The sequence below is a fragment of the Leuciscus leuciscus genome, assembly GCF_965113295.1.
Source record: "Leuciscus leuciscus genome assembly, chromosome: 13".
Lineage (NCBI taxonomy): Eukaryota > Metazoa > Chordata > Actinopteri > Cypriniformes > Leuciscidae > Leuciscus > Leuciscus leuciscus.
In genome coordinates this window covers 35,351,128-35,368,104 of record NC_138737.1, presented here as the reverse complement: position 1 = coordinate 35,368,104, position 16,977 = coordinate 35,351,128, and the positions used below count along the sequence as shown (strand labels likewise).

The following is a 16,977-nucleotide window of genomic DNA, read 5'->3' as shown; positions in this document are numbered from 1 at the left end:
TCCTGCTGTGATTGTAAACTCTGATACTTTACCGGCAGCTATTTGTTGGAAAAAACACACTGGGACCGGGATGTTGGCCGGGACACACCAAACAATTTTTTGGGGCCGATTCAGCATGTTGAATCAGCGTTGGGTCGTTGTTGAGAGAGAGAACTCTGATTGGCTGTTTAGCTAACGAGTCGAGCACGAGAATAAAAGCGATAGTGATGAAAGCGAGTAAAGAAGTCAAGACAGTACAGACAGAAGGGTGTTATAATTTTATGTCATCTTACCTGAGCACTCAAATCCACAGATATTTTCATTATAACATGAGCCGACTGGATTGAAGAAAGTGATCAGCGTGATTGATATTCAAAATGGTAAGCAAGCGCTTCTTTGTTTAAGGTTTTTACATCTGCAGCCCTAGTTTCGGTTTCCCTTTTTGAATGATGAAAATAGACTATTGATACCTGCTGATATGGACAGATATTTACTTACATGCAGGCGCAGAACACATGTGCTAGTTAACAGTGTGTTCAAGCGCAGTTGACGAGAGGCGACGCTAGTTCTTTGACGTCGGCTTGTGTGTCCCGGGCTTAAGGTGGTTTAGCTGGTCTCCCAGCTCAGTTAAGCTGGTGTTCAGATGATTAAGTTTAGCTCCAGTGTCCAAAACCCATCTAAAACCAGCAAACTAGACCAGTCTTAGCAGACAGCTAAGACCAAGAAACCACCTAACAGTAGGCTGGATGAAACTGTTTTCCCTTGTTTTTATAATGGCATTTGTAAGGTGTTGTTAATGAGGTTTGCATAATAGGCTACATTGTTTATTTCAAGCTTACTTTTTGTGAATGCATCTGACAAACATTTTACTTTCCCTTCTGTATTTCCTGTTTTTCTCCACAGTTGTAGGCTTTTATATTCACTTTCAGCAGCATTGCTGACTTCAATTATGACGTGGTGAAGTCTCTTGGCAAGTAATGTAAACAACAGTGGTTTCATTCCAAGTAGAGGCAAACTGTCAACTGGAGATTTACAGACAGAATCTATCACCGTTAAGAAAGATACTTAACCCTAGGTTCCTCAAGAGACACGGCCCTCTTCATCTGGATGAAAAGCATCTGTTAAGTGACTGAGTGTGCGCTAATTTAGTGGCTGGTATCCTCTAGTGAGTAATACAACTGTTGTTTACCTCCATTCTTTTAATGCCACCAACTCCTCTTCCTCCATAGTAGGACGCGTCGACCGTGGGCCACTTCTTCTTCGGAGTTCCATCCTCTTCATCATCCTTACACAGCAAACGAGACAATGATCAAAAATAGAGCTCAATGGTTCTCAACCGGCAGACTCCAAAGCTATTCTAGTCAAGGACAACAGGTAAAGAATAGTTTTTTTGGTGCAAATTACTAAGGTAGCCAAATTAAGAAGATGCCAAAATCCTCATCTTCGAAAACCAAGAACAAAATTACACAAGGTAAAAATAAAATACAACCCAGACCATATTACGTAGGGGTTACAGGTTTCATACTAAATCTGGTTCTCAGTTCTCTCTACATTGATAACTGATATACACATCTTGTTTTGAATGAAACAAAAACACTATTGTAAAGATTTTTTTGTTTGTTCCACGAACATATTTTTGTAGTCTTATTCAAATGGCACAGCATTTTCCTAAATGAGGTGTGACTCACTCTTTTAAAACATGACTTTTTCATTTATTGCCTCTCAGAAAGGCACGAGCAATGCCTTACGCCCTCCCTAGCTCTTCCTGATCCAGTAAAATAAGTTCAACTTGGCTCACTCAAGTTATGACTTTATTTTTCCAGCTCTGAAGAAATTTAACCCTGTTTAACAATCAGTCCGCGGGATTCGAACAGCCATCTTTTATCAATGCCTCTATACTTAATCAAAAAGTTTAACAGCCGTCCCCTCCCTTCATATTTCCGACCACCCACTTGATTCCCCATAACATTTTATATCCTGCAAGTTTAGTGCAACTTAAAGTAACCTTTGGGGAAAATTTCCCAACCCACAGCCATTCCACATTTAACATTCCTACGGTCTTACAAAAGTGACATCACTAATGAAAGATAAAAAAATAAATAAAAAAAATAATAAAAAAAAACTATCATATTACAGGTCTTTAATAAGGACAGACTGAACTAATTTATTTTAGCACAGCAGAGCCAGCATGGTTAAACAACAGTCTACAAAGATCTGGATAGTTTTATAGAGTCGAAAGTCTCTCCCAAAGTTCCTGTTAAATAGCTGAATCATTCTGGCCTTCAGAAAGAGTTTGTCAAAATAACACTGTTACAAAATAACATCAAAATTAGACTCTATTTATGGTCTTAATACACAATTTTCATGTGTGGATTTGTACATTGAGACCCCTAGGGATTAATCCTATAATCCAAGAAAAATAAGAGTTAAATAAGACAATCACCATAAACTCTGCAGTTTAGGGTGATATAACGCCCCTCCGTTTACTTCATGGTCTGGTCTGAGTTTATTTGAACGATAATGACCAGCTGGCTATGCGTTATCCCACTTATTACACAGCTACTTACCAGGATACTTGTCATCATACTTGCAGATAACCTACAGACACATTTTCTCAGTAATAATGTATTAATAGTAATCTGCAATCCAAGGTACTTGTCTTTCTCTGTTTTAAGTTCTCTCTTTTCCAGCTCTTTGTGTCTTTATGACAGAAATACCATAATTACGAGATTCCGACTTATAAAAAGCATTCATGTCCTTACAAAACTCGTAATTACATGGCATGAACACTGCAACTAATCGGGACCTTGTTGGTCAGACAAAAGTTTTTTTTCTTTTTTTCTTTTTATGCTGACCGTATATAGTATTTTAACATTTAAAAATGTATATTAAAGTATATTAAAGTTTGATATATACAGTCCTTTGAGGCCATTTCTATTAGAGTTTCTATAAGAACCATTCTAAGTTCCTTTTTTTTTTTTTTTTTTAAGTAAATAAACAAAAATACTTGAATGCTCAGTTCTATAATTGACCAATCAGAATCAAGTATTCCAGAATGCCATGATAAAGTGCTGATATTTAGTACAACAACACTAGAATTTCTCATGTGCTCGTTGCGTTCCAGACAAGAGTATTTGAGCGGTGGCATGATTATGCTTTGAGCAGAAAGGGGAAATCTCTTTCATGCCGGTCCACTGATATTCTGTTCCAGACCAGCTTTCATTCTGTGTGCTGCTTCGTGGAAGGCAAACCTTGATGCTTTGGCTTCTTCTGGCATTATTTTTTGTTGGCGGGGAAGAAATAAATGACCTAACCAGCCAGTTTAGAATAAGATGCTGCTTAAATAGATTGTGACAATTGTGTGGCAATAACCATAAAACAAAAGTTCTTACCGAACTATCTTCCACTATTGGTGGTGGAGGTTCATGGATAATCTGCAGAGAGAAAGAGAGAGAGGACAGAGGATGAAAAGATAAACAATCTCACATGAGCCCACTCATGCTGGCATGTCAGATCACATGCTCTCCAAAGTAAAAAACAAAAACAAAACAAAAACCTTTTTTCTTTCACTGACAAGTCAAAGGACCCAAGTAATGTGTTCAATGTGTGCCAGAAAATCAGGTTACACAAAAACACATGGCTAAGGAATTGCAGCCCTCCCCTCCTCGTTTTCAGTGTGTTTACAAGCAAGTTTAAATGACCTAAAAATCTGGAGCCCATATCTAAATGCTTAAAGGCAGAGCTCAACATTAAGCTTTTCCAGGTACGTGTCTTTCGGAGTAATAAAACTGATTATTTACTTGTCCAGAAGTCACTTGTACAACAACATCTTAACAATACAGTACAAAAACACCACCAGGAATATAAAGTCAACCATATAATCCGTTAATTATGCATGATTCAGAACTGCCATGTGAAAAAAAAAGTTATGTTTTCCAGCCCAAATTAATGTTCCTCTGGGTATGGATCACTGATCATTATAATTAATAATAATAATAGTAATAATAATAGTTTTATAATATAATTATAATAATTGTGTTATTATTATTCCTATTATTATTACATGGATTATAATTCAACAATGTACTGTTATATTGATTTAGTAATAAATAAGATAAACAGTTTTTCAGAAATCCTACCCTCCTTAGACCTCAAGGAATTGTTTGTAAATTCTGAAAATTAAATAGCTTGTTGCATTATATGACATTACTTGTTATCTTATGAGGTTAGCAGACTAACCGGTTAGTGTATTCGATGCTATCAACTAATTGGAAAACTGAAAACACACAAAAAAGATCGACCATTTACAGCTTTGGTTATATGACGTGACATGCAATATATCATTTAAAAGACATTAATTGAAGTTTAAGGCAGCATCAGTTAAAAAAATATTGTGGAATTGCACCAAGTAACCAAAAGAAGATATTTGGGAAACTAATATTAATAGTGCTAAAGAGTGTAAAACACATCTAGTATGTATCCACATGCAAAAGAGCACATGTTGTTATTGTTTTGAAACTCATCTGGAATTCTGGGAATCATGTGAAAAACATTTCAAGGATAGAGACATTAAAAATTCCAGAGTGTAGTAATAATTCCAGCTCTTTTGCTTTCTCTTTGGACTGAAGGGAAAATTATGTGATTAATTGAGTGTTTGTATAAACATTTCTGTGTTCTCTTTCAGTGATTTAGTGTTGTCAGGGATCAGGATTATTGTATTTATGAGTGAGAGCATATGAACAACACCACACAGCAAAAAAAAAAAAAATTCTGTTTTGTTTTACATTACAAATATCAAAAAATTATCAAATATAAATGTTTATAATTAAAACAAGAAAAAATATCTGTCCGTGGTGTAAGAAAAATAACTCCCTTTGAGTTTAAGTTTATTTTTCTCACCCCACTAAGTGTAAGGGATTATCTGGATTTGTTTCTGTTTTAGGTGGGTTTGTCACGTGTTTTAGTTCTGTGTCCTAGTTTTCAATTAGTTTACATAGTTTTTCATTGTTTGACTTATTTGCGCACCTGTTATTCATTCCGTTGATTCGTTTTTCTGGTTATTTAAGCCTTGTGTTTCTTTCAGTTCTTGGTAAGTGCTCATCACTTTTTACATGGGTGTTCTGTTCATGTTTCTAGTCCTGAGTTCTTTGATAAAATTAAAACTGCTGCTATTAGATCCGTTCATGCATATTTATTTTGCAACCATAGTAGACAGAAGAACAGACCATCTAGCAGCAGATCGTATCATCCTCCTCTCCCAGGGGGACAGCACCCTCGAGAGAAACACAAAGGCCTTCCTGGATTTATGCCACCTTGTCCACTATGACGACGACAGCCTGTATTTGTTTTTCCTCGAGGAAGCTTTGTAATGTGTGTCCCTCTTTACCATCGGCGAGATGGAGGAGGATCGCCACACTACACTCCACACTGTGCACTTTTTGCCACCTACCACCACATTGTCCGTCATTCAGGAAATACTGGTGGAGTATGAGGGGAGGGAGTGGAGCCCCATCTCATTAGCTAAGGCGAGTGTGGATGACCTGAACTCTGAGCCCCAGAGTGTTTGAGGATATGGAGGATAATAGCACCGAGCCTGTTTGGTCACCCAGTACCGAGTTATTGATGTCGGTGTTCCCTGCCCCGCCTCCCACTCCAACCTCCTCTGCCTGTTCCGAGTCGGCCAAGAGAGCCGTTCCTGAAATGTCTGCCTGCCTCTCATCAGCCCTTCGGCTGTTCCTATGTTACCAGCTCAGTGCGTTGTGGATCTGCCTTGGGCTGATAGTTTGCCATCTCAGCCTTGGACTGTCGACCTGTTTGTTCCGCCTAGAAACCTGTCACTCCACCTCGGGCCGTTGACCTGTTGGCTCCACTGTGGCTCCTTGCTCCCTCAGCTGCACCAGGGACCGTCATCCCTACGGCTCCACTGGACTTCCTCATCCCTACGGCCTCACCTTGGTCAGTCGTCGCTCTGCCTTCACCATGGACTTCCGGGCCTTCAGCTGCAATTCGTCCCTCCACCCCTTTGGCTCCGTCTTCCCTCCGGCACCACCTCAGCCCATGGGTGCACCGGCACCGCCTCAGTCCTCCGGCACCCTGGCTTCGCCTTGGCATCTCGTCCCCCCGGCTTCGACTGGGTCTCCAGGACCTTCAGTGTCGCCCGGACTCTTTGGTTCTGCCTGAGTTTCCATCATCATCGGCTTCATCTTGGTCGGTAGTCCACCTGGTTCCGTCTGCCAGATCTCCACCATGACTCCTCACTCCCTCGACTCTCTGCCTTGGGCTTTAGCCCTGGGGTACCTGCTAGGGATTCCACCCTATTTTCTCCAACCATGATCTCTGCCCTGGTTCCTCCTGTTGTTTGCTCCACCATGGCCCCTGTGCTTGTACCTTGTGCCTGCGCCCACCTCCTAAGCCCCCTCTTTCCCTCCCCTGTTGGACTTGTTTATTGTTCATAAAGTTGTAATTACCAGTGAGAAACGTTTTTTTTAAGCCCCCAGTTTCCGAGTTAGGGTATAGGGTGTCAATTAAATAATTAATGGTAGAAGGAAACTGTTATTGAAAATGTTGTCATGAATGTTGATGTACCATTTAGTTTTATACACATATATTCTGCTGATGAAGATCAGCTATAAAGCTTATTTTAATACTGCTCCTTTAGCTACAGTAGTTTAAGACAAGCTTGTGCAACAAATCTGCACAAAATTGTTGTTGACTGAGAAGGATTAAATACAGATAAAGTAAAAGATACTCTTCATTTTGTACTGCTACAAAGTTTCCTGTCTTTGTTGAGATATATATATATTAAAAAAAAAAACTAAATTAACTAAACTAAATTAACCAACACATTCATTTTATTACATGTAAATTCACTTTTCGTAAATTTCGAATTTATTGGAGGAAACTGTGCAGAAAGACTTGAACACAGCATTGGCATATAGAGTGTGTTTCATATACTGGCTATCCTACAGTGAAAACTGCTTTATTTATTAAAGAGGAGGCAATCCAGTTTTTTCGCATTGCAAATATAGTTCTGTACCTCCAGTAAAATGCTAGCATTAGGCTACTTGGCAATCGATAGATATTAATGCAATTGAGAATGGGCACTATTCCTCCTTGTTATTTCAAAGGTCAAATTATAATTTTATTTCCCATGGTAACACAGGATAACATTTCCCAAACAGAGCCGTGCCCCCTGGAAGTTCCCGGAGAGATTTCAGGTGGCAGACAGACAAGTCTTTTTCCGTTTTTTTGGTCAAGACTTGTAAAAATATTCATTTCATAAGGCATTTTGCAGAGCAGGTTTGAACTTGACTAACACACATGGTTTTTAAAATCTAAAAGAACTTGTGTTAATAAATAAAGCCAAGCTATTTAAACATATCAATAAGCTAATGTTAATTTGGTCCATGATAGCCAACAGTTGATCTCCATGGAAACTGATTGTGGCTGAGCAGGATTTTAGTTGGTTTAGCTGGTTCAACCTTCCATGAACTTCACTCCAGAGCTCCACACTCTTCTAACATGGAAATGACTCATTTGTTCTCTTTTCCTGTTGTGACTTTCCAGACAAATTCCAGACATGTCTAGTTCTTCTGATATTCCTCAGTTGGATCTCACTGACTGTCTGAATTATTATATGTCCCTCAGAAATCAAGAAAAAGGCCAGGCTAGGGTCTCAAGCAGTGGAAGCACAATGTCCTGTGGAAAATGTTCAATCTCTCTAAGATCTATAGGTCAAATTGTACTAGACCAGGGGTGTCTGATGCTATACTGCAGAATATCAACACACCTGCCTGGAAGGTTCTAATTAAGCCAACACCTTTATTTTCTGGTTCAAGTGTGTTTAATTAGGGTTGGAGCTAAACTCTGCAGAAAGGTGGCCTTCAAGGAGCAGAATTTGACACCTCAGGCCAAGACCATCGCAGGTTCTGCTGTTGATTATCTTAAATTACCAGTCAAAACCATTTTATTGACCAGTATAAGGTATATTTTGGGCACTTCCATGCTGGTTTTGACTTGTCACCATTATGGCTACATTGGTCAAGCTAGTTTACCTGCAACAATGACCTTCTGACCAGCTTGTGTTAGTGTAAAAAAAGGCCAACTAGTATACAGGTAAGCTTTTTAGCGCCATTGTTGGTGCCTCTGCCTTTGACCAGATGCAATGGCACTGTGACACGGATGGGAGTGAGGTTTAAAGGAACCGTATGTAAGAAATGTATTTCAATTTATCATAAAATGGCCCAGATATGTCACTAGACATTAAGAAATCATGTTCATTTCAAATACATTTCAAAGTCCGGCCAGGATATTGTTATTTAAAAGTGTGGGTTGCAACTGATGTTGATGTTGTCATGTTGTGTTTTTGGCCTGATGCTCCACCCTCCACCTATCTACCAATCACGAAGTCAGTAGTGTTTCGGCATCTGGGTTGCCAGCTCTGCTCTAGTTACCACAGCTGCAGCTACAAACGTGTCGGATAAAAAATGTCAGCCTATCTGGCAACCTCGAGTCAGGGGGGAGGGGGAGGGGATACCCCGCTCTACAGTAATTTGAAAGTGATTGCAGTACCAGTTTTGGCCACAATCTTACATACGGTTCCTTTAAGAGGCTGACACTGTGTCTATGTTGGACGCAACAAAGCAACCATTGCAAATGAATTTGTCCTTTGTATCACAAGTACTGCAAATGCTTTGAGTATGTCAGAAATATAATGGAGCATCAGTTCACAGTTGGGATTTGTCATGTTGCATGGCGCTCTGTCCAGTGTTGACAGCATCACTTACTATAATGGGTTCTATAGTTTGTTTTGTTTTTGTTACTTTGCGCTGCTCACATCTGTTGTAAACAGTGTGAGTGCAACGAAGGCCAGCTGGTAAAAGCTGTGCAGGCAAACTTAAGAGGCACGCTAGCAACTGACACTAGAGGCTGCACCCTTGTTAGTGCACCCACCTCCCATACCGGTTAACGCTGGTTTGATTCCCGCTCTGGGGTGCGTTTCCCAAAAGCATCTTTAGCCAACTATGGTCGCAAGTTCTGTCGTTATCAGCATAGTTAAATGAGTCTGTGTTTCCCGAAACCATAGTTTTAACGAACATCCACAAACAGCATTGCAAAGTTGTGTAGTTGGAACGACAGCTCTCCACCTGTGGTTAGAAGCATAGTTTCTTGTTTGCATGACATGTGGACTTAATAAATCCTTATTTTGAGCAAAATAAGCAAGCTAACATCCAGTACAATCTGTATCTTTTATTTGTAATACATACAAATGTAATTTATGTCGATTAGTTTGTCAAGAGATTTAAAGCACCGCTTTTGAAGAGTTTGCATGTGCGTACATGCTCTAGTACGTAAGGACGAGCCTATGATTGAATCTGGAAATAAAGTAAAATAACTGAGAAATAGTCCTCAGATGCCATGTCCGTAATTTATAGCAAAACATCTAGCATTAATTCGATTGCTAACAGATTCATTAAAATTAGTTATTACTCCACCAGGTGCGTGACATCATTAACCCATACCTGTCAACACTCCCGTTTTCCCCGGGAGTCTCCCGTATTTCCCACCCATCTCCCGCCCCCCTCCCGTTTTGTTATTTCTCCCGTGAAACTCCCGTTATTTGTATGGCCCAAACGTCGTTGTATGAATAATCACATCAATATATTATTCCAAGGTTGTCCAGTTGCCAGATCTTGTATGAAACCCATCCTACTCGCGCAATCAACACATCATACAAATCGAACAGATTTTCACTGGAACTGAATATTACATCCAAATATTGTTATGTAATCAATCAGCATATTGTTGTGGAACTTCATCTATTGGAACACTATTTCACAATTTTTCACAGGAACTGAATATTACAAACAACTATTGCGAAAGAACGATTTACAAAACAACGATTGCAAAAGCGTGCACGGATTATGAATTTGTTCACTGTTACCGCTGTATAGTACGTAGTTATTTTTTTCTATAGAATGGTGATGTGATGTGTAATATTCAGTACCAGTAAACTGCACCCGCTGGAACAGTTTCTTACAGTAACTGAATATTACTCAACATCATCTGTTCAGTTTTGAAAACTGTAGCCAACTCACAGATTTTTGGCCAATACCTTATTTTAGAAATCTGTTTTTCTGTATATTGATTTGTTGTGTATTGTTAAGATGAATACAACGGTCTTAACTGAATTTTTCTATGATTTGGCGATGGGGTGTGTAATGTATAGATGACATGAAACCGCATGTGGTTGAACTGAAACCCCCCCCCAGGTCTCCCGTATTTTGGTACCCAAATGTTGACAGGTATGCATTAACCAAACGTTTGAACGACCAATTTGCGACAATACGGTTTTGAGAAACAGTCGTGACTAGCTCGTACTATGGTAGTAAAGAAGCGAGTTACGTTGCTGTACGGAAAACACACCCCTGAGTGATAGGACCAGTTACACTAGTAGAAGAGCAGCATTACCCAGTGGTTGAGACCAGCTCATTTGAGTCAGAGTCAAAACCAAGACCAGAAAAGCATCAAGTCTGAGTCAGGACCGAGTCCACATGCTCCTGGTTCCATGACAAGATAAAGATAACGCCAGCAATTGCTGGCACAAGGACTCGGGTGCATGTGGACTCTGTCTTGACTCAAACTCAAGCCTCTTCTGATCTTGGTCTGGTCACAAAAAGAAAAAAAATCTCACTAATCAACACTGATTGGTTTTTGGATGTCTAGCCACATAATCAACCATTTTGACCCACCCCCCTAATTCACGCTATTATTTGTTTCCTTAAATTATTATATTGAAACTTTCTTTATTGTAAAAAAAGGTTCCACATCTGCACCTCTGCTGGAATCGTAATGAGGAAAGTCACTTTTGACATTTGACCTTGAGAGTTCAAAGGTGACATTAGATCCAAGAGTTGTCGGGCCAATCTGTTCATAAATCCCAGGTGGCCTTGACCCTGTGTGGGTCTCATATACTCAATCAGGGCTCAACAAGTCATTACAGAACAAATAAGGCATGAAAACTGACTTAACACAACCTGCACATAGTGCCTGGACACCACTGGAATTGAGGTTAGCAACAGAAAGGCTCATTACATCGTCAAAACAAACAAATCTGAAGGATGGCAACAACCAAAGCTAATTCAGAATAATGGTGTACATTTTGTCCACAACCCTACCTAACTTTGCCCATACATCCCTAGGCCTAGGGTATCTAAAATGTCTCTTTAGGTAATTGTGTTTTGCTCAAGTCATCTCTCTATATTTGTTTAATTATTGGAAATAGAGGAATCCAACAGGTTTGTCAAATATGAATCTTCAACAAACACATGCATCTTGTATGCTTCATATAAGGGGTTTAGCCCAATGAAAGCAAATCATCTGGACATATAGGGGGACATGTTCCAAGCATTGGGTGGTTTTCTATAATTGGGCAACTTTCTGTGTAATTCATCTTTGTAATAGATATTCATTTTTGAAAGACGTGTAGTCCTCTCCACATTTAATGAAATTACCAAATCTTCAATTAAATCTTCTCAAATTGTTATTGGTTCATTCACAGTCACCTCATAACATAAGAACCATGGCTGTGCACTTATGAGCAAAATAATGAGAAACATTATATTGTTTTCCAACCAATAAATAGGCCCATACAGAATCTGCTTTTACAGAAATCTGTGAGAATCTAAGGTTGTATCAAATCTCAAATCTGTGAGGTTGTAAATATGGTAAAAGACACAATTGAGAATACTAAACTCTTATTAGGTACTAAACTCTTAGTACTAAAGTACTAAACACTTAGTCCTGTTCACAGAATAGCAGTCCATTATGCTACTTTTCATTGTTTTTCTATGTAAACTTGCTAGATGGATGAGTACACTCACATATCGCATCTTTTGCACCGTCTCTTGCGCATGACACAGCATCCTAAAAAAACATGACGTTCAAGTTAAAAGAACTTAGAATAAAAAATAAAAAAACTTGTCTCTAGACCTTGCAATTTTTTTCATTCCACTGTCCTTCATCTCACAATAAATGCAAAAATGCATTCTATGTGAACGGCCCCCTATTGCTAGCTGATTATTGTTTATTATTAACAAATTACTCAAAATATATAGTAACTGAGCAAACAAAGGGAGAGGAATGTGAATAAAACTGATGGGAAAAACAAGTTGATGAATAGCTCAAATAACTGATTTGAGACTGTGTAACCTTTCTCAGATTTAGCAGAAATGTGTGTAGTCACGTCCCATGAGACCAGGGGTGCATTTCCTATACAACAACTAATTAACTACCATAGAATTATACATCATTGGAGAAATTAGCAAGCTAGTCGCAATTGTTTCCCGAAACCTTCGAAAATTTGATGCAATTCTTTTGGTTCAACAATACAGAACAGTCTTTAATGGCGCCAGGCAGGTTTTAGAGTAATAATTCTGCTAGTTAATCATTTCGAGATTATTATTGAGATCATCTCTGTAAATAACGAACATGGCATCTGCGGGAATACTTCGCAATTGTTGTTCTCCATTGTTTTTTTATTTCCAGATGTTTGATTCCATCGTGGGTTCTCTCTTACGTTATACTCCTTCTCTCTTACGTTATAAACTTCCCCTGCGGACTTGAGCACATGCACATTCATCTATTTAAGTTTTCATGAGTTTTCTGTGTAATTCTGCAGATGCAGATTTGGGTGTAAATCCTAATTTGTAGCAGCACTTCTATCTGAGTAAACTAGCACAGGAGTTGAGCGGTTTCATGCAGAGGACTCACCACAGTGCAACAGAGAGGCCAGAACCACCACAGGAGAGCCAGAATCAGCAGTAGCATCACTATCAGTAGCGCTATGGCCAGGATCGTACCATCAGACTGCAGGGAGGAGCAGATGAACACCACTCTGACTGGGACCGTTTTTTGTTATCACATCAGATCCAAATGACATGCAGAAAAACATTTGGAAAATGCAATGAAACAAAACAATGAAGTCAGTCCTTCAACCTCCAGTTCAAACAATGGCTCCATATAAGGGTGCTAGCTGTGAAAATAACAGATGATGCATGACGACAGAGATGGTTAATAAACGAGGGGATTGAACCACGTTACAAGTGATCTCACTGGGAGATCTCATAACCCATTGCCTCTCTGGCTGGTGGGAAACATATAGTGCACTTCTTAAGAGCTTTGACTGGCACCACTTTACAGGCATCAGACATTCCAGCAATCCTTTTAATGAAATTTTTTTTTCCTTTGTTTGCACAAAAGTTCCCAGCCTGCAGACTGTAGTTGGACCCTGCTATTTTCCTTTTACACATATTTTACCGAGCAATCTGGCTGCATTTTCAAAAGCTAAAATGCTGCAATAATGACTGTTAGCTAGATAATTCATTGTGATTACCAGTGGTGCGGAGTAACTGAAACAAGTAAAACTTCTTCCAACGTGTATCAGTACAGTTTGATTAGAATCACTTTTTTATGTCACATTGACATTTTATGTAAAATACACTTTCCTAAACTGTTTTATATAATCTGAAAGTTATATTTTAAAAGATATGTCCCTTTAACATAGTTTTGATGTAGTTAGCTACTTTTCTACACTGGGCAAGCTACATTTTAAAGGTACACTACCGATCAAAAGTCAGATTTTTTTGTTTTTAAGAAAGTGCTACTTTTATACAACAATTTATACAAATTAAATGATTAAAAATGACAGTGAAGACATTTATAATGTTACATTACACATTTCTATTTCAAATAAATGCTGTTCTCCAAACTTTCTTTATTTTACAGTGTCCTTGTTACACATTACATATAGTTACTGTATTAATAACTATAAATTATGCATAATTACATTCAACTAACACTAAACCAACCCCTATTCCTAACCATATATTAAGTACATATATTTAATTAATATTACTCAGTACTTAAATGTATAATTACACTCTATGGACACCTTAAAATATAATGTAACCAAAAACCAAAAAAAAAACTGTTGCACCTCCACACTTCAAGCAGCATAAACATTTTCAAATAACAATAATCTGAAATGTTTCTTGAGCAGCAAATCAGCTAATTTGAATGATATCTGAATAATCATGTGACACTGAAGACCGGAGTAATGATGCTGAAAATTCAGCTCGGCATCAAAGAAATAAATTATATTTGAAAATAAAATAAAAATAGTCATTTAAAACTGTAATAATATTTCATAATATTACTGTTTGTACTTTAATTTCTATTAAATAAATGCAGACTTGTTGACCATAAGACTCTTCTTTCCAAAAAAAAAAGAAAAAAAAGGCTACAAACCTTTCAACAGTAGTGCAGCTGTACCAACATATGTTGTCAAACACAAAAACACAAAAAATAAAGAAAGATAATTTAGAATAATACTTACACAGCTTACAGTGGTGATAGTAACAGAACTAGAGATAAAACTCAGGCCTTCGTTCATGCTAACGTAAAGGGAGGCTGCCCTGCAATTCACATGGAAATAATTACTTAAGTCTTTTGAAAACAGTATTACGTCATGAGTGAAGCCAAAGTTAAAATTCTGCAACTAGAAAGAATGCAAAAAGGTGTATCTGGGACACTTACGTTCCCTCCTCTCGAAGAACAGGAGCTGGGCACAGTAGATACGTGTCCTCCACTATCAATGGCTTCACCACTAATGAAAAAGAAAAATTTAGAGTAGCGTCAGTTCAGGCAGGTCACGTTAGTCAAGCTCGCATGATTCTCAGCTGATACACATATACCTATATGACACCTATCACTGTATACGTATTTAAGTTCCTACAGTATTATCAGCAGATATCGCGTTTCTCAGGAGCTAATTACCCTTCTCCATCCCCAGCTCCTCCTGTCGTCAGTCAGTATGACATTCTGATTCCCCTTGAATCAGAATACATTTTTGAATTATGTTGTACTTTAAAATCTTGAATTATGGATATCTGCAATACATTCATGTTGGTTTTGATCTGTTTCCCCTAAGGGGGGTTATTGCTCTTCTCCCTGCTCTTTTCCATGCTAGGCTGCATGGATGAGCAGGGAGTTCTTGCCCAGAACAGAACCATACCGCCAATCCTAACTGTATGCTATTTGTCAATCAAATTTGACGATTGTGGTCCTGACAGAAATGCAGACTAGTGACCCTAAAGTATCCGAATGGAAGAGTGGAAGTGGGCCACGGATTACAAAACAAGAGAAATGGGATCAGAGCTCCGGAGCCTCTGACTGTCAAAGGCCTCCAACTGAGAAGCCAGTGGAGGCCAAAAACAATGAATGATTGAAGATGTAAAGGTACATTCTTGTAATTGCAACTTTGTGATTTTGTATCTTGCCATTGCTACACTGCAAGAAATCAAATGGACAGGAGGTCGATTGGTGCTTTAGCACCTGACACAGCCAAAGCAAGAGACAAATATGGCACTACTTTCTCTTTATCCTGTAGGAAGCTGTTTGTTGGTGTAGGCGGTTGGCCCAAATCCCAAAGAATCCGAATTCTGGCAGAGTGCTTTAATGGGCTGTTTACCCATAGCACATGAGGGAAAGTCATGTTTTACTACTAAGTAAAGACATGTGCACATGGTTTCCACTTGCGTGATAAATCAATAAGAATTATTGTTGGTACCAAATTGCATCTGAGCCTTTAGAGAGGGAAATGGTCTGCACTGGGCTCAAGCCTAAGGGGTGAATTCAACAGCTCATGTGCTTATTCTGCAAATATCTAATTGCTTGAGAATTTTCTTGAGGTTAAAGAAAGGAAATGCAAGTCAAGGACAGCTACACTAGACACCCGCAAACCGCCCCCAGTCCATTCATTGACCGTCAGTTTCATGCTACACACAAGCAAAAACCTTTGAAGAAGAAGCCGTTTCTGGATTTGCCAAGTTTGCAAAGTGGTATCAAATCTTCAAAAGATGTTCAGATTTTGGTGCATAAAAATGGATGTATGAGCAGCATTGACCGGAAATTTAGTGAACTGGCCTGTAAATCCTATAAACTCCATCCTAATTGTTCACATACATTTTCGTTCATTTCTTGTGCATCTGTTCACCTTTTTCCACACTGTTCTATTTATGTGATTTCAGCTAATTAAGATTTATTCACTGCTAAATGGCACACACACACAAAAAATTATAATAATTGTATATTATATATATATATATATATATTAATGGACCCTTTTCACATTTTAGAGTTCTCAGAAGTTCCCAGAAATACCCTAACAAATATAATATTTGTGTTTCTATTTGCACAATAGCAAAACAGTGTTTCTATGACTTTCCAAATAAGGAAAAAATATTGAGAGATTGATTACATTGGTCAGAAGAGAGAAAGATGTCAAATTTGCTGTGACTCTCTCAGCTGTTGTCTTAAGACACTAAAAGATTTTTAAAATCTTATAAGATTATCAAAATGTGAGACCATAGAGGATGAAAAATATCATATATTTAACATTTTTGTTCCTATAGTCTGTGTCATGCTGCAATCTGAACAAGACACCACACACTAACAGATTCCATTCACAAACAATCAGAGTCCCGACAGTGAACATGGAAAATCTTTTAAATAAACATGGCGGACGACGGACAAGTGTTTGGACTGCTTTTTCAGAAAATTTGTGGTGGAAAAAAAGGGTAGATTGTTGCAACAAGTGGATTGTCGGAAGGGTAGAATTGGGGCCGATTATCTTGTAGTGTGTGAGTGCTTTTCGAAACACAGTAGTGTAAAGGCCCGTACACACCGGGACGAATTTCGCCCGCGATATTCGCCGACGTTTAACGCCTCGTGACTAAACAAAGGGCGCCAATGTGAGTGTGCACACCGACGCGAAAAACGCCACGCGTAAAAGCGTATTTTTTTTTTAAACGCCTCGGGTTCGTTTTTTTGGTTTGACGCGCCGCATCAAAAACTATCCGACCAATGAGATTGGCGCTTTTGCTCACGTGTCTGGAGCTTCTGAAGTTACAGTAAAACACAACTTGGGGGCGCTCAAAC

At 38.7% G+C, this 16,977-nt stretch overlaps 1 protein-coding gene and 1 long non-coding RNA gene across 2 annotated transcripts in view; both read right to left on the bottom strand.

The window, feature by feature from the left end:
• Window positions 1-16,977, bottom strand: part of antxr1a (ANTXR cell adhesion molecule 1a) — a 73,704-nt gene that overhangs the window by 22,120 nt on the left and 34,607 nt on the right. The window contains exons 13-17 of the mRNA XM_082188732.1: window positions 14,575-14,644; window positions 14,375-14,453; window positions 12,751-12,846; window positions 3,372-3,413; window positions 1,169-1,264 (exon numbers count right to left, since the gene is read on the bottom strand). Coding sequence (XP_082044858.1) covers window positions 1,169-1,264; window positions 3,372-3,413; window positions 12,751-12,846; window positions 14,375-14,453; window positions 14,575-14,644 — 383 coding nt within the window. The remainder of the gene's footprint in view (window positions 1-1,168; window positions 1,265-3,371; window positions 3,414-12,750; window positions 12,847-14,374; window positions 14,454-14,574; window positions 14,645-16,977) is intronic.
• LOC309513107 lies at window positions 11,881-12,743 on the bottom strand. Its single transcript, XR_014211307.1, has 2 exons — window positions 12,008-12,743; window positions 11,881-11,964 (listed from the first exon to the last, which is right to left on the bottom strand). It is a non-coding gene; the product is annotated as an uncharacterized lncRNA (long non-coding RNA).